We start from the raw sequence: 17,466 nt of genomic DNA, 5'->3' as shown, positions 1-17,466 counted from the left end.
ATACTCGTGGGGGATATCTTCAAGACATCGCAGATTTTGAAGAAGATTTGGAGTTAGATAGAGCAGTGGCGGACAAGGTGTGGTCACTAAGGCCAAGAATGGAAACTCAATTCGTAAATGTGGAAGTACTGCCAGATTTATCCTTAAAGGAGGATCCTAAACTTCGACAAGAATACGATGGAGAGTCCCGCCGGCACCCCGCTTATCAAAGAGATCGACAGAAAAATACCGATTGTAGATAAGTGGTTAGAAAACCCTTCAGTTCGACCAAAAGGAATGAGCGACGCGGAATACCTAGCATTCGCTAGGTTTAGTACGCATTTCTCTAAGAAAGATGGAAGGCTTTTCCGTCGGAGGAATAAATGGTGAACATAAGATAGTCGTTTATCCAGAAAATCGGATGTACTTGATGCGTACAGCGCATGACGCTACAGGGCATCGAGGACATTATGCTACTAAGGAATTGCTAGCTAAACGGTTTTGGTGGCCAGACTTAGACGGGGACGTAGGCTGGTATACGAGAACTTGCCATGTCTGTCAAATCCGTCAAAAATTGTTCATGAGAATACCCCCGACGGTAACGGAAACTCCATCTATATTTCAAGTCTTACACGCCGACGTGATTCATATGAGTATTCCTAGCGATAAGTGCAAATTCATAGTTCACGGAAGGTGTGCATTGACACAGTGGATGGAAGGGAAAGCCTTACAAAAGCAAAATGCTAGTACTATTGGCAAGTGGTTGTTCGAAGATGTAATCTTAAGATGGGGTTGCATCAGAAAGATAGTGACAGATAATGGTGGACCTTTCATAAAAGGCTGTTGGCTGGTTAGAAGAGAAGTATGGAATCCGTGGCATTCAAGTAAACGGGTTACAACGCTCAAGCAAACGGGACAATCGAAAGGCCTCACTTCGACGTAGTAAATATGCTAGCCAAGGTGACCGCCGGGAATTTGTCTAAGTGGAAGTGGTATTTCCCTCACATTATGTGGGCGGACAGAATCACGATAAGAAAAAGATTTGGGTGTTCGCCGTTTTATATGGTAACAGGAGCAGAACCAGTAACACCTCTTGACATACAAGAAGTGACCTGGCTGATCGAACCTCCCGAATCGTTCGTTTCCACAGAAGACTTGCTCGCGCGAAGAGCTAAGGCGTTGGCAAAGCATAGAGACTTCGTTGAGTCAGTGAGAAGTAAGATCCACCAGGCGAAGAAAGATAGAGTAGCCAAGTACGAGATTGAACACCGGCGGACGATTAAAGACTACAACTTCAAGCCAGGAGACCTCGTAATAATGAGAAACTCCCCAATTGAGGATAGCCTTGATCGAAAGCTAAAACCTAAGTACAACGGTCCGTACGTAGTGCTGAATAGAAACAAAGGAGGCGCCTACATAGTTGCCGAAATAGACGGGTCAGTATACCAGTCTGTAGTGGCAGCATTTAGGCTATTACCTTACCACGCACGAAAGAAGATTGAGCTACTCTCGAAATATTCACGAGAGCATCGACCTAGGGCCGGCAGAGTTGAACAAACTAGTGTCTTCGCGACGAAAAGGCGAACCGGCGGACGACATAGCGTTCGAAGGAATGCCTAAAGGGAATAGACGAAGCGAACAGGTGAATGAGGACAACGATCTCGACGACTTGGGAAGCTCAACCGAGGACGGTTGATATTTCTAAGTTGGGGGGAGAGGAGTACCAATAGGGCGAAAGAATGTAACTCAAAAAGAGTACATTCTGAAGACCAAGTAAACATTAACCTAAAGTTCACATTAAAATTTTTCGATTTTCCAAGTCAAGAAGACTTAGAAAAGACTTAAGACAACTTAGAGCACTTAGGAGGAGTTCACACACAGATAGAGAGGGTGCAAAGCATGATGATATTCAATATAGTAGTAGTACTAGGGAAAAAGCGAATAATCGCAACAAAAACCTAATACTACTACAAAACGAGACCCAAAAATGAGAAGAGGCTAAGCCTCAGTCATATCGACGTCACCGGCGGCATCGACGTCGCCCCCAAGAGTGTTCTCCGCCTCAAGAGGAGGAGGGGAAGCAGGAGACTCCATAGAAGAAGAAGGAAGATCCTTCTCTCTCAGAGAGGAGGGAGTTCCTTCTCCAGATGGGCCTGGATCCTATCATACTCAGCGAAGAGTACTTCAAGGAATCGAACGTCGAGACTGAGAAGGTGGACCCGCCGGAGGATCTCAGAACGAATGTCAGTCAGCGTCGCACGAGTCGACGAACCGACGTTGACGGCGTCAGAGTAGTTGGCCAAGATGTTCTGTACTTGAGACAGAACACCATTGACCCACTCGTTGTTGACGGCGAAGTGGTCGGCTAAAAAGAAGAGAGTGAGTAAAAAGAGTAAGAAACAGAAGATGACGGATGACTTACCAGTCTTGACGAGCATCCCGTCGGGGAACAAGTTGGGATACTTGGAGGCCAAAGCGTTCTTGTTGACCTCCTCGAGCGCCTTGGTGTCAAGCGAAACGCGAGCGCGCTTACCCAGCTGAGTGGCCTTGAGAAAAGCGGGAGATGATAAGTCGAGATTCGGAACGAGGTAGTAAGGGACTCGTACGACGGCAGCAGAAGCACCGGCGGTGGTACGAGAGCGAGAAGGGCCACCACCGCGGCCACCCTGTAAAGTCAAAGAGTAAGTAACGAAACGAAGAGAGGAAGAAGAAAGAACTTACTCGACCACGAGCGACGACCTTGCCACCACGAGTCGACGAAGTTGAAGTGGAAGCAGTGCCAGGACCGCCGTTTTCAGTACCGACGATTTCCTGAAAACAATAAGTCAGTAAGGAATAGAAAGGGCAAGAGACAAACACTTACCACGTCGGAATCGTAAATGATAGCGGGGGACTTGGGTTGTTTTGGCCACCTAAGAAAGAAGGGATAAGCGAAGATAGTAGTAGAAAGAGAATAGGACTTACGCTTTTTGGGAGTAGGAGCCTCCTCCTCCTGAGTCGAAGACCCAGTAGCGAGCTTTTTAATGTTATGGAATGCCGAGCTGACGTCGAACGGAGTCAGCATCGGCAGGAAGGGGGATGGTGGGAGCTTTCACCGCCTCGCCAGACCAAGCGAGGTGGTGAGAGACCTCCGCCGGGACGTCGAGCCCGATGTCCTTGTCACCGCAGAACTCGACGAAGACCTTCAGCGCCGGATACATGACGCGAAGCTGCTTCTGAACGAGGGCGGTGTAGGCCATCTGCCCGCCGTAGAGGCGACGCTTAGGGTACTAAAAGAAAGGCGTAAGTAGAAAGGAAACGAGTAAGCAAAGAAAAGAGACTCACCATGTAAGAGACGAGCTCAAGGGCAGCCGTCTTGTACTCCTTAAGGATGCTGAAAGGAATAACTTCCTTGGCGATCGCACGAAGACGGAGGTGAACGCCGGTGAGCTTGTGGATGCCACAAGCGACGTTAGCGTTATCGTCGACGTAGATGCGCTTCATGCCATCCCACACGGACGGCGGGATAGACTTGGCCGGCACTGGGAGACCAAGAGGAACCTTGGGGTCGAAACCGAGGATCTCCTGGAAGACGGTGGAGGTGGGAGAAGACATGGTGATAGCAGAGAGAGGAAGAGAATCGAAAAGACGAAGAAGAGAGTAATAGAGCGATGAGAAAGGTGAATAGAACCAGAGGAGGTGGCTGAAGAGACTCGACCAAGAAACCGGCGGGTTTTATAGCAAAAAGCCTCTCAGTTTTAGGGAATTTCTATTGGTAGACGTGTTCAAGGAAAAATCGACACGACCACAATCTCACAGTCGAAAATCGGTGGTGCAGAACGTGCCCCAAAACCGAAAAACATGAGTCTTCCTTAGAAATTTGTGCAAAGTCGAATATCCCGAATTGGCAATACCGCCGGAAGGGTTGATGGCTTGGCAAACGCCCACATTGCCATTTAGTTTGAGAATTGCTTCCGCGGACACAATCCGAATGGGTTAAGATGATCCCCAGAAGGCAACTCAGCCGAACGGTTGGCAATTTCACCGCTTCGAGAAATCACACTAAGTCTCAGATAGGATACCGGCAGTAGAGATAACCAAACAATTGGATTTGAAGCTACACTAATATGACTACCTAAAAGTCAGTGTAGTAATCCAAAATATACAAGAGCGTATGAAGGACATGAGTATACAAAATCAAGCAGTGTGCGAAAAACAAATAAATACGAGTGTCCCCAATAAGCGCCTCCCCTGCCGGCGGCCAGAATAGAAAGAAGAAATGTCTCTCAGAAACGAGCGAGAGACACGAAAAGAGAGAAGGAAAAAGAAGAAGAAAACGACGAACTTAGTATTCGGGGGAGCCAGAAAGGTCTCCCTCGTCGCTTGAGTTCGAGGACGAGGCGCCACCACCAGAACGAGCAGAGGAGAGGGCCGAGCTAGACCTCTCGTCGACGTTCATCGCCGAACCCTCGATGCCTGGCCACTCTGGAGACTCCTCTGACGAAAAGAGACCAAGAGAGTCCCCAATGATAACGTCAGCACTGGGAGCTACGCCAGTACGATCGTCGTAGACTAGAAAGCAATGTTAGTAGGAGTAAGATAGTAAAAAAAAAAAAAAAAGAGCGATATGACTTACAGTCATCTTCGTCGTTCGGAGCGGGACCACCGTCCGCCGGGTCGACAAGAGGATCGAACGCGGGAGGAGAGGACGCGTCTTGATCGAGGAAATCGTCGAACTCGTCGTCGAGAGGACGATCGAGTTGCGACGGGGACCAGAGACGGCCGTCCTTGGCCATCGGGAACTCCTGCGCAATGAACGAACCAAAGACGTAAGGAGCGTGAGGAGGGTTGGCGACGGTAGGCAGGAGTTCGTCGTCAGGGATGGGTACGCCGGAGGCCCGACGCGAACGGGTGAAGAGCTCGTCCATACGCTGGACAAGCTCGGCCTTGTTGACGGTGCTACCGTCGGCGCCCACGAGGAAATTATCGAAGGTAAACATCGAGCGAAACTCGAGGTACGCATCGAAGTCGTTGTTGAAAAACTCGACGACGATGGCCTCGGGTCCCTCAGACGTTTCCAAACGATAAATGGCCGAGAGGAGACGAGCGTGAAGCTCGTAAAGGTGGAGGGAGTGGGTGAGGTACTGATTGAGCGAATCTCGCACCACGTTAGACTGGTGCAAGATGTCGCGCACGACAGTGTCAATGTCTAAAGAGTAAGACATAATAATCAGTACCGGCGGAGGAAAAGAAGGTCACGAGGGGACTTACAATGAGAAGATCCCTCAGCTGCACCCGCCAGCTGGTTGCGAAGGCCGCGACGAGCGTCGATGTTCAACGAAAACGGACATGGCTTGTCCGCTCGACCGCAGTTGCCGCAGCTAAGACCAGGACCACGGTACTCACACCTAGGGATGCCTAAGAAGGCACACCTAGCGCAGGGGCCCACAACCTGGGAGGGTATTAAGTTAGTAAGAAGTTAAAGAGAAAGAAAAGAGAAAGGCAACTTACCAAGGCATGGTCGGACAACAACCGCCGGGAACCCATGATACCTGTAAGGTTCTGGTAGAGGATGTTGCGAAGGTCGGTAGTCTGACGTTGCGCGGTAGGCATGTTGCGACGAAGGGATCCGACGAAGGGATTGCTCGAGGAGCGAGACGAAGCGTCTCCAGCATCCGACGAGCCCCCTTCAGAGTTAGACGAAGAAGACGAAGACGAAGAGGAAGGGGAGCCCTTAGGAGGGACTGGTGGACGCAAGTAGTGCGCCTGGCGTTCCTCCCGGCTCAGGTGTTGAATGGAGACGCCAGTCCTCTGTGAGAACTGAAGCTCGAGAGGAGTAGTGTCCCTCCCTTGGGACAGGAAACCCGTAGGATCGTCGACGCCATCCCGGCGGACGATCGGGTTGAAACCAACGGAAGGGGGATGGAAAAGCTCTCCATCGATCGACTCAAGGTTGCGCGGGCCAGTGCCGGTATAGCGCGTACTCGCTTGAGGACCTTTGGGAGCACGAGGGAAGGAAGAAGGACCGTAGACGGCGGGTTGACCAGGAATAGGCACATCTTCCCTGCGGGAGGAAGGAGTCGCAGGAATAGGAGGGATGCCGGGCGTCTTGGGCGTCTTAGGAGACACCTGAAGGGAGCGAGATCGACGAGGGGTTCGAGGAGCCTCTTGACGCACATCTTCGCCGCTAGGCGAAGGGTCGAGTTCGTCGACAGCGTCCCCGTCGTCAAGACCCGTACCAGACGCGGCCACAGAGGACGACACGGAACGACGGTCGTCTAGGGAGTCGTCAACTCGTCAGTTAAAGGAACGAAAGAAGAAAGAAGAGCCTACTTACCCAGAGTAGACACAGGAGGCACTGAAGAAGCAGGAGCCGCTTGGGAGACTGACGAGCTGGTACCAAAGACTTGACGTTCCAGACTCGAAGTACCAGAAGGCGAGAGGGAGGCAGGAGCAGATTCGCGTCCCTCCCCTCGAGAGAGAGCAGTGGGCGGCAGAACGACGCCCGGCGGAAAGTTGCGAGGACGAACAGTAAGACGAGGAAGTTGAGGGTGAGGATGACGAATAACAGGGGTACCAGGAGGAGGCGAGGTGTGGTCAGCGAGCCATGCAGCTCGCTCCCGCCTGTACTTGGCCAAAGCCTCTTCAAAAGAGACGGCCACATCGATATAGATGTGCCAGTGCTAGATATTGGATCCCCTCAGTAATACGTCACCCGCCGGGACAGTCAGAAACTTACTTGATAGTGAGGATCTGCCCTCCAAGTAGCCCAATCCATAGGCAACGCTGGAGGAGAGATGAGTCTCCATCCTCGTAAAGTGTTGTCACGAAGGCGACGAGGGATGAGGAACGGCATCTCAGCGTCCTAACAAAAGAATAGTAAGTAAGTAGCCGAGAAGAGATAGATAAGGTAAGACGAACCGCCGAAGGAACAATAGGACGGGTCAACCTTAGGATAGCCATCTGGGGGTCGGTAAAGACGACGTTCATCATTCGACGAATGCCCATATTTCGGTGGACAGGTTCAGCCCAGGCCCGCCAGGAGTAAGGTGCAGTAAGAGGGTAGCGAGGATGACCAGGGGGACCGTCATTGCCTTGATAGACAGTCATGAAGGCCATGGTGTAGGCCCTCACCGCCATCAGCGAATGCCCCGCCGGGCAACCTCTGTAAGATACACTGAAAAGTCAAGTCAGAGGACAGAAAGCTTTGAAGAAACAGCACAAAGACTCACCTAAGTCGTTATAAGTGGCGAAAGATAAGAAGTCCCACTCAGGGGAATATATAAACGCCTCCTCGAACCTGAATTGGCCGAGGAAACGATTGAGGGTGGTCGACGATGAAATTCCAGCACTGTCGAAGATAAGGGGAAGAACGAAAGAGACGGAACGTTTCAGCGTTGTCGTCAATTTGGAGACGTTGGTCGCCGATTTGGATGAGGAACTGCTGAGGCGAGAAGAATGCCTCGCAGCCGGAGAGAGTAGCAGGTTGAGGAGTGGACATCGTTGAAAGATAGCACAGTACAACAGTAAGCCAGGAGCTTGGAGAAGGGAAGACCGGCGGTCGTCCTCTATATATAGGCCAAAGAACGACACCGAGCGGATAATCCCTCTAGGAGCGCGGACTGACTTCATGAGAAGAGGTGGGGAAGGTGTTAACGCTGGTACTTCCCAAAAAGGAAAGTGATAGACCCTAACAGGAGTCAAACCACGACAGCTTGACCCTTAATATGTGGTATCAAACCCCACTAGAATCTAACGCTCTACTCATCTAAGTCAAGGGCAGAAAGATCAGAGAAAGTAGGAAAGCGAAATTGTCAATCCAAAGTACGTTCGAAAGCAACGTTTGATGCCTTGTCGTAACGGCGGCAGATTCAAGAGCCCACTTAAGCGCCAGATCACAAAAACACCACCGTATCACGACAAGTCCAAGTTTGGGACGATGGGCTAGTCTAGCAAAAGTGAATTGGAGTTCCTGTAAGGTGGCGAAGAATTTCAGAAGTCGATGTCAAGAGGAGTGACGGATCGTATATGTCGAAGTTCTTGGTACTTCGACAAGAATCTGACTGGGGACAGTCCTCATTCTAAGTTGGGGGGAGATGTTACGCCCGAGGGTCGTCTGACCCTTCAAAAATCGCGAATAACACACCGCCGGACTAATTTCGTCTGGTAAAAACGTACATCTCGATAAGTGACTGAAAAGCCCTAAGGCACTGTGTTTTTCATAACCGGCGGTCACTTATTCTGTCGTATGAGTTGAGACCGAGCCCAGAGTCGTCAACTAAGTCGAGCTCTAAGAACGACTCCGAAAGAGGTTGAATGTAACGCATCGTTGATACTGTATTAATTGACGGGTTAAGGATGTGTACTGGACCGATTGAAGATCGAACTACGGAAGTGAGAATTTTGCACGAAGTCCTCACCGCCGGGAGCAAGACTATCCATGGGAGTGCACGATCGACTTCAAATCGACTAGAAAGTTAGTAGCCACTTAGCAAGAACGATGACACTTAGCGCCAGCGCCTGTCAGTACCCTAAGAGGAAACGCCCATAAGCGCCGCCGGACGGTCGGCATCAGCCATCAGTCGCGGAAAGCTAAGGGGACCTCTACGGATTAGGCACGAGATCGATAAGATAGAAGCCGAGATAAGATAACCAGAACAACGGGACCAGGAACGGATCACACGAGATGTTCTATTCCGTTGGACAGGTGCCCTCTCCAGGACAGATGAAACGGGGTACTAACAGTCCCATGACCTGTCAACTGAAAAGAAGTAGTACAGAGAGAAGGGACAGAACGATGAGTCCATACGCCGCCCGCCGGCGGTGTTTACAAAAAGGGTATACCATCTGTTTCCGCGGAAGCATCTTCACGGAGTAACAATGGAGTTTCCCACCACACATTGGTTCCGTCCGACGGGACGGAACTACCAAAATTCACGCGCTTCAACAGCGCATCAATAGACGCCTATGGGCATACTCGGCACGACACCGCCGGGGCTTCTTTTGTCGCGTTTCCTTCCTATTTTGTATTTCTGATTCTCTCGTACCTCCGCTCCGTCTCTCTACTCTTATCGTTTGTATCCTGTGCACGAATTCGGCTTGTTTTATAGTCTTTGCTAGTCTTTATTTCGCAGCTCGTAGTCAAACAAGTTGTACTATATATATAGGCCCGCCGGGCAAAAGAATCAATAGATACCCCTTTGACTCGATTATATATCTTGTCCTGATCGACACAAGTCGTTCAGTAAAATAAAGAGGAAGTCTCCGAGCGTCGAGTGAACAAGTTAGCGAGTCAGAGTCGAGTTAGAATTTGCGCGTGAATACACGAGTCCGGGTTTTTAAAAACGAGTCAACGAGTGATCCCGCCGGGACGAGTTTACGTATTTTTCGAGTTCAAATTCGAGTTTCGAGTCTAAGTCGTGTTTAAATCGAGTCACGAGTCGCACTTAGTGTTTCCCTTGTGTGTAGAGCACAACAAAAATACCAAACACCATCCGTATAAAGTCAAGAGCCTTTTCAAAGCTCTAAAGCCCTAAAAACCGTTCTATACGAGTCAGAGAGTCTTCTCCTCGTTAACTTAGTCTACTAAAAACAACAACCCCATCGAACTTGCGTGCCAACGTACAGACAGTACCTAAAAGTCTTTAGATTCGGCCGTCGGTCTTCATCTTCGTGTCACTTGTCTCACAACAAGTTCCACTCGATTCGGGACCACCGGTTGTCTTCTTGCTCTTCTTTGTGCTTTCTGTGCTAGTCAGCGCATCACCGTCGCTTGTGTTCTAATTCTCTGTATCCAGAGGGTATCTGTCCATGGACTTCTGGCTCACAAGAATATTTACCCTTCAACGGGTAAGCATTAGTTGTGTATACACTGTATTGAAAGCTACACGAGTTACAAGAGACTGGCGGATGAGGGGGTACTAGGGAGAGGAACTGAAGAAAGGGCGAGCTGGGTGATCAATACTAAGGAGATAGCGACAGTACAGAAGATACAGCGCGGCTGGAGGCTCTGCTCACCTGTCGAGTGGTGTTGAGATTGCCGCTCACCAGAACAGTCTTGTTCGAGCGCGTTCGAGGCTTGACATGGGGTATCTATGACCTATCGGATATGTCCTTGGAACGCCGGTTCAGGCACGTCGGTGATGGTGGTGGTAGCGGCGGTAGCGTCAGTCGATCCTCGTATACGGTGTCCTACGTGTAGATAGCAGATGTGGTGGCAGATGTGGTTAGTGTCCGTAGGTTGAAGGATTGGGTGGAGATACCGCAATGATATGTCCTTGGCCCTGAACACAGAGACAAAGTTAGCGCTAACAAATTGAATGCAGAGCTTAATGCTTACCGCAGGACAGGTGCTTTTCAGTACGCATGGGCGCATGCGGCGGCGGGGCGTCGGGTTAGATGCGGTGCATGCCTTCGCAGGGCGTGTTCGAATCGTGTTTTGGACGTCGTTATCGGGGGATGAGGCGATGCAAGCCGACTCAGAACGGAGCGACGAGAGGTGTAAGGTGGGCGGTCCAGTGGGGGAGGCGGCAGAGATGGAAGTTGCCTGCAGCGAGGGACGGGGAGGAAGGGTGGGGCTTATTTACTGTTGTTTTGAACTAACACAGTGATGTGGTTTGTCCTTATTATCTCGAAGGAAACGAAAGGTTTAGTTACAGGATACAATGGTTTAACGTTTAGTTTTGAATTGGAAAGACAAATGATATGTTTTCACCACAGATATCGGGTACCCTATTAATATAACCCACTGAAGCTCAAGAAAATCAAGATGTATTTGGCAATAAACACGAGTAGTAGATTAATGTACATTTTCACCGAAGATTACAAGAAGATTACTGAGATAAATGAGCGAGTCAGTTGCAGCTAATGAGGCGGGAGCGGGTTCTGTGAAATCCGGTCCCCGGGGGGAGATGGGCCTATAGCGTTGGGATTGTAATGCGCGTCGTATGGGGTGTGCGACAAAACATGACCGCGTTGACCTGCCTCCACTTCAAATGCTGGCTGCTGGCCCCGAGCTGCCTGTTCCTGGTGATAAGCGGACTGGTATGGGTTTGACAGCGGAGCATATGAAGCATATCTAGGGTCGGAGTATTCCTGCATATGAGCCCATTGGGCGGACGCATTGGGATGTGGGCGGCCTCCAAACGACATGGATGAATGAAAGTGGTCCGGGCGAGTTTCGAGCGACATTGACTCTTGATTTGAATGAAGGTTTTGGAACGGACCACTCGACTGCCATTGAGCTGGGTACTGTCCTTGCGGCCACGCAGGATTAGTTGGCTGATGATGACCCCAATTGCCTTGGTACGGACCCTGCACGGGCTGGGATGGATGGGAAGGTCTTTGCGAAGGGGGTAATGGAGGTTGAGATGGAATAGGCGGCTGAGGCGGGTATCTGGTAGGTGGAGCCTGAAGGGAACGATGATGCTGACTTTGGAGCGTCGGTTGGGGCGGGGGCTGGCCATGGGTGGGAAGGGTCTGCTGACGAAGCTGGGTATGTAGGGGTTGGCCATGAGGAGGCACGCACTGAGGACGAGGTGGAAGAGCCGTATGTGAACCGCGGCTGGCGTCATGGGTTGAGACAATCGACTCCTCCGCATGTTCGTCATTCGTCGCAAGAGGGGCCCAGGCACTAGGATTGTCGCCGTACGCCCGAGGAGGCTGACCATGTGCAAATCCGAGGGCATGGTCGTCCCGTGACGCCATCTGCTCCGCCAGAGGAGGGTGCTGAAATTGTTGATGAGACCCGGATCCGCTGGGCAAGGCCTGTTCGGCAAAAGCAGTCTGCTGGAGTGGATGATGAGTGGGCCCCGTCCTAGCACTTGGGCCGTTGGAACCATCTTCTCTCGCACTGAGGACAGGAGTAACTGTCGTGGCCGCGATAGCTGAACTCGGATCCGCGTCCGTCCTGGGTCTCTTCTCCGCGATTTGTTCGTCTTGATTGTTGTCCGCAACGCGTTTTTGAGGAACAGTGGGTTCAGCGGTTAGCAGCGTGAGGGGATTTGTTTTCCCCGGAGCGCCTATTGGGACAACCTGGGTGTCCGACCCCCGCAAGGCATCGTCTGCTGGGAGCTTGGGCTGTTCGATCTCGTTCCCGCTACCTGTAGCATCACCGAATGCACTGTTCCGTGTAGGGTGACCACCCGCCTGAAGAGATGTTTGTTTGTACGAGCTTCCACTGGGGCTGTAGTCATTGTCGCTCGAGTCGGTGTCCGAAGACTCCTCGGTACTGGTGTCGATGATCGCTTTAGATGTGACCTTTCGACGGGTATTGCGTCGAGGCACATTCTTGACCGATTTCCGCGAAGCTCCCCCGTCGTAGTCGTCCACGTCACTTCCGCTATCCTCCTCCTCCTCCTCCTCCTCCTCCTCGTCAGAGCCACCCGATGACTCCCGCCCTTCCCCACCGCCTCCCACTTGCTTCGCCATCGGGTTCTTCTTCGTTGACTTGGAGGCTGCCCTTCCTTTGCCAGTCTTCGCCTCTTTCACGCCCGACTTCCCCTTCCGCTTTCCAGCACCCTTCTCCTGGGTCGATGTTTTATCGGCCTTCGAGGATTCGTCCGCTTTCGAAGCCTTCCGTTGCGATGAGGCTGCCTGCTTGGTGCCTTTGGTAGATGATTTGCCATCGGAAGTCGCAGAGGACTTGGGATTGGAGGTAGTCGGGGTGGCGGTTGAGGCCTTGGCCCGACTTCCCTCCATTCCATGCAGATATGTTCGTACTTCTCGATCTCTTTGGGCGTGAGCACCGTCCAGAAAAGGGTTATGGCGTCCTGGTACGTCACAAAGTATGTGGGCATGTTCGTCCCACCCCCTCTTCCCTTCTTCCTCTCCCGTTTCCCCGGTTTCTTTCTTTTGGGCGTCTCTTCTATCCCCTCGTCTTCTACATCCCCATCCTCCTCCCCACTCTCTCCTAGGCTGCCCATAACATACTCTTCCTGCTCCTCTTCGCCCAGCATGTCGTTGTTGTCGATACCTTCTCTGGCCAAAAAAGCCTCCTCTTCATCATATAGTTTGCGCAGGTTGGGGATCGGTTTGTTGTCGAGGAGGAGTTGGGCGACGAACTTGACTATGCCGGAGTGGATAGATCCAAATACCCGTCGAGCGTTCCATCGAAACGCCCACATGCGTTTAGGTTTCCTGATATCCACCCTCCCATTGTCTTCGAACCACTGGGTCACAGCCTAGATCCAGTTCGTGTTACACGGTGTTGACAAAGGCGGTCTGGGTTACTCACCTGCTCTAGCAGCGCCTTCCTCCTGTCTGACGGCTTTACGCCAGACTAGACTGTCCACGGGTCGGGTCGGGTCAGGGTCGGCACTTTTTCCCTGACCCTGACCCTGACCCCCCTAGGGTCGGGTCGGCACCTAGTGACCCTGACCCTGACCCTTGACCCTAGGGTCGACCCCGGGTCGACCCTAATTTTTAGGTCAATTAGATTTTGAATTTTTTGATGCTTATTTCTGTTTTTATTCATCTATTTTTCATGTTTAGGCCAGTGCTATGTCATTTGGATTGAACTATAAGCAAGATATCTGGTATTGATGGGGTGCCCAGCAGTCAAAAAGTTATTCTGAGTAAGATTATAGGACCATTTTCATCATTCATGCTGATAAAACATACACTTAGAGTGTACTTATATTATCCAAATTACTCTATGCAATACTAGAAGAGATTCCTATACAATTCGGCTTCTGACATGTGTAATTTTGCCCAAGTTTCTACCCCTTGGTTAAGGTAGGGTCGACCCGGGTCGACCCCGGGCCGACCCCAGGGTCAGGGTCAGCAAGCAACCGACCCTTGACCCTGACCCTCTAGGGTTGGGTCAGGTCGACCCTGGGGTCAGAGGGTCATGACCCGACCTGTGGACAGTCTACGCCAGACAATTCATGGATCTCTCGGATGAGAGTGTCTGCGACATTGGTAGCAAACTTGGCCTTTATCCCAGCGCCGTTCAACTCACGGTACTCTTCCATCGCCTCCCGCAGATAGGCGACCTGGGATGGCATGAAGGTGAACACGGCGCTTGAGCTTGGACCCCCAGCAGGGGGTCTCGAGGGCCCAGTGCCAGCATCATCACGGGATTCGTTGGGCATAGACCTTTACACAGTGTTGTGCGAAGTAAAGCACTTCGGGTGCAAGAGAACAGAGAAAGAAAAATAGGGACGACTAACCTTCCCGTTTCGATCAAATAGACGAGATCTGATCCGGTGACGGCCCGTCCCAACTTTAGGATCGTGAAAGGCAGATCGATGTTCATCTCAACCTCTTGATTGCGGCACAATGGTCAAGAAAGGGCAGATCCTTCCCTCAACGGGGTCTGTGGTGCTCATGCGAGGAAAGGTCTTCAAAACCAAGAGGTCCATCAAGTCCAAATTGGTTCCGGCGCTGCCATCACCGGTCAAAGTGAAACCCTCTCGAACGACGAAGGCGAGCGCTAATGAACGAACACGCCTATTCGGGGACGATTTTGGTAGTGTTCAAGTCACCTTAACCAGTAGTCAATCAAACACGAAAAAGGGAGCTGTTAATGTGAGTGGATCTTTATTTCTCAACTCGGATACAATCTGACCGCAGGCGGATTGGGTGTCCATTAGACGCCCACGACTATATGCTTGAGTGGGTACCCAAACAAGCCCAATACCTCGATGAGGTCATTCGTAGAGAGTCGCCGCCGTCTCCTCTCTCCTGCTCGCGCTGTGGAACCTTGACGTCTCCAGATTGGTGGCGATGTAAAGGCTGCTGTGGTACCCCGTTATACTGCGAAACCTGCTGCGGTTCAGAACACATTCTCGACCCTTTCCACCGCGTCGAGAAATTGAACGGTACCTTTTTCACCCCTTCCTGGCTATGGATAACCGGCGTCACCGTGAATCTCTGCCCAACGAGTGCATGTCAGCCATTGGAAGTCGACGACGATTTCGAAGATTCGTCTGCTGACGAGGACGGGGATGCCACGAATGACCCAAGGCCGACGATCGACCTCACTTACCAGGCCAAACCAGCAAAGAGGACTATCAGGGGATGTAGGGTCCTCGTTGTTGTCCATACCAACGGCGTCCATCACCTCCCATTTCTGTTCTGCGCCTGTCCTGATGCCCCCCAACCCGAAATACAACTCCTGCGTAAAGGCTTTTACCCCTCGACGTCCAAGTCTGTTCGGACAGTCTTCACCTTCTCGCTTCTTGACGAGTTCCTCCTCGAGACGGTCGAGTGCTTCACATCGGCCCACCACTATTATTCGAGGATTCGCCGGCTTACCAACGAGCCGTTCCCTGACTCAGTCCCGGTAGGTGGCACCCTCAGAGTTATGTTCGCTTGTCCAATATCTTTCCCATTCAATAGGATCGTACTCGTGAACTTCGCAGGGTTAGTCGACAATGGAGGAAGCTTAAGGAATTAAAGAGAAATGGGTTCTGTCACATGGGTAGGAATCCTGGAGAAGGCGAATTGGCGCTCTTCTGTGCTGCGTGCCCCCAACCAGGAATCAACCTGGCCGATAACTGGGAAGACGATGATGAGAAGTGGAAATACATGCGAAGTTACGTTGCAGACGGGAATTTCACTTGCGTTCACCGCAAAGGCCGACAGGATGACGACTCGCTCGTGTATCTGAAGAACGGGGAAGGGTACATGACAAAACGGGACTCCTATGCAGAACATCTTGACAACACCCGGGAGACCAAAGAGGTTCGTGATTTTGTGTATACCATTTCCGATGTATTCCACTCATAGCGCGTAGCCTGCCACATGCAACGAGCACCGTGCAGTTGCGGACAAGTCGAAGCTTCACAAAGGCTGCGACGTGACAGGCGTTGGGGCCATCGCATGTATGCGTCATGGAGCCTTCGCCCCCGGCTCGGTTGTCGACTTTCAAAAGGGAGAGAGGTAAATAAGGATTTATCCCACAGAAGAATGGGCTAACACAGCGAATACAGACAGGTCAATATGGACTTCGCGTTCTCCCAAGCGCTCAAGCTCACCCATACCGAGAAGATCGCACGAGTCATTCTGGCATACGACATTAATTGCCAATACTCAAAGCGGTTCTTCCAACGGTTTAGTGGATCGGATTCTCTGGAGCTTCCAGAGGACCTTACAGTTTTATTCGCAATCGGGTTATTCCATGTTCACGGACACCAGCAGTCCTGCAACCAAAGGTTCTCCCTAACGTATATGGAAGGGGCGGGCATGGCAGCCGGAGAGATCTTGGAGTCTCTGTGGGCGGTCGTCAATGAACTAGCCAGGAGCACGTCCACGATGACCTTGGCTCAACGAATGGAGGTACTCGACTCTCTTCTTGCAGATATAAATTGGAAGAAGATGATTAAAATCGGTATGTCGCGTACACTGAGACGTTTAAACCTGATCTAACCTCCAGACCAGTGGCTCGGATTTGCAAGAGCTGGGAACACGCACGTCTCGAGTTGATGAGGGCGTCCGAAGACTTTGAACTTCTCAATGAGACCGCCTCATCTTCGCAGGTCGCCAGGTGGAACGCGCAGTTGGAGAAGTGCAACAGAGAGAGAGTGAAAGATGTGTTCCCTTATCTCCAGTTTACAGGTCTTCAACCACTCAGTCTCGTATTTGAAACAGCGCCCACCCTAGCAAAGACCCAAACCTCCATGATGGAGAAAGAACAACAGATCGATAGAGGTGTGGGTGTCACGTCGTGGCTGGCATTGGGGATCAAGATTCAGGAAGCTCAGTGAGTGCCTCGTCTCTTCATTTGAACTTGCTAATATATGATCAATAATGCTAGGTTATCTCTCCAGGCTTTTGTCCGAAGTCTGCCGAAGGAGAAAACAGATCTTCAAGAGCTCTCGGTTTCGAAACGCCGAGAACAGATTCTGATAGACGTCAATTCGTTCTACGAGACGGCCGGAACTCTCTTCCCCGAGGTTGACTTCGGATCCTTGAAATGTGAAGAACCTCCTCGGGATGCTTTGGACGCCGATGAGGGTGCTGGGGACAACAGGCCAGACGACAACTCATACTCTGTGACCCACAACGACATAGAAGAGGTGCGCATACCCCTACCCTCATCCTTCCATCAAGAGGGCTTTCCTTCCCTCGACCGCGCTCGGGAAAAGGAATTGCAGCTGCGCATTGCACAGGCTGAGGAAACTTTGGAGAATATTCGTGCAGAGATTGGCCACAAGTCTTTCCTGTATCGTTCAAATGTCCGGCTGGCCAAGGGGAAGAAGCAGAAGACTCGAGGGTATGCGGCTGTTAGTGGGGTGGATAAACAACTCAGGCTGCACGTCCGTAGTGAAGGACATGGGTTGGGCTGACCCTGTGGGTTGGTGGGTATGGGTCAGGTGGGTGTGGGTGTGGGTCACTTCTGCGGCACCCACACCTAACCCACCTGACCCACGGTTTACTGGAGTCTGAAGTGCCAATGGGAAAAATGCTTCTGTATGCAACTATTTTGACCTCAATTGCTCTTGTATTGATGCTATCTACTCTATTAAGTTAAATATTTATGTCCAATATCTATTTGTACTCCAA

At 51.3% G+C, this 17,466-nt stretch overlaps 5 protein-coding genes across 5 annotated transcripts; 1 reads left to right on the top strand and 4 right to left on the bottom strand.

Moving 5' to 3' along the window:
- Positions 1-2,099: 2,099 nt before the first annotated feature.
- CC1G_12726 (hypothetical protein) lies at positions 2,100-3,573 on the bottom strand (the record flags this gene model as incomplete). The annotated part of the gene is made up of 7 exons (XM_001831997.1): positions 2,100-2,344; positions 2,402-2,645; positions 2,701-2,790; positions 2,843-2,891; positions 2,944-2,971; positions 3,026-3,248; positions 3,304-3,573. The coding sequence occupies 7 exons, from the start codon at positions 3,571-3,573 to the stop codon at positions 2,100-2,102; spliced, it is 1,149 nt and encodes a 382-aa protein (XP_001832049.1).
- Positions 3,574-4,303: 730 nt separating this feature from the next.
- Positions 4,304-7,077, bottom strand: CC1G_12725 (hypothetical protein; the record flags this gene model as incomplete). The annotated part of the gene is made up of 7 exons (XM_002910445.1): positions 4,304-4,530; positions 4,595-5,167; positions 5,230-5,410; positions 5,470-6,236; positions 6,296-6,641; positions 6,698-6,823; positions 6,880-7,077. 7 exons carry the CDS (start codon positions 7,075-7,077, stop codon positions 4,304-4,306), a joined length of 2,418 nt encoding a protein of 805 aa, XP_002910491.1.
- A 20-nt stretch (positions 7,078-7,097) lies between these two features.
- Positions 7,098-7,459, bottom strand: CC1G_15130 (hypothetical protein; the record flags this gene model as incomplete). The annotated part of the gene is made up of 3 exons (XM_002910444.1): positions 7,098-7,135; positions 7,191-7,309; positions 7,347-7,459. 3 exons carry the CDS (start codon positions 7,457-7,459, stop codon positions 7,098-7,100), a joined length of 270 nt encoding a protein of 89 aa, XP_002910490.1.
- A 3,362-nt stretch (positions 7,460-10,821) lies between these two features.
- Positions 10,822-14,051, bottom strand: CC1G_15129 (hypothetical protein; the record flags this gene model as incomplete). The annotated part of the gene is made up of 5 exons (XM_002910443.1): positions 10,822-12,688; positions 12,736-13,139; positions 13,193-13,237; positions 13,725-13,769; positions 13,818-14,051. The coding sequence occupies 5 exons, from the start codon at positions 14,049-14,051 to the stop codon at positions 10,822-10,824; spliced, it is 2,595 nt and encodes an 864-aa protein (XP_002910489.1).
- A 187-nt stretch (positions 14,052-14,238) lies between these two features.
- Positions 14,239-17,249, top strand: CC1G_12722 (hypothetical protein; the record flags this gene model as incomplete). Its single annotated transcript, XM_001831993.2, has 7 exons — positions 14,239-14,428; positions 14,553-15,244; positions 15,301-15,645; positions 15,698-15,843; positions 15,894-16,291; positions 16,342-16,663; positions 16,718-17,249. 7 exons carry the CDS (start codon positions 14,239-14,241, stop codon positions 17,247-17,249), a joined length of 2,625 nt encoding a protein of 874 aa, XP_001832045.2.
- Positions 17,250-17,466: the final 217 nt, after the last annotated feature.

This window comes from Coprinopsis cinerea (genome assembly GCF_000182895.1).
Source record: "Coprinopsis cinerea okayama7#130 chromosome 9 map unlocalized cont3.9, whole genome shotgun sequence".
Classification (NCBI taxonomy): Eukaryota; Fungi; Basidiomycota; class Agaricomycetes; order Agaricales; family Psathyrellaceae; genus Coprinopsis; species Coprinopsis cinerea.
This window is presented reverse-complemented; position numbering and strand designations above follow the sequence as displayed.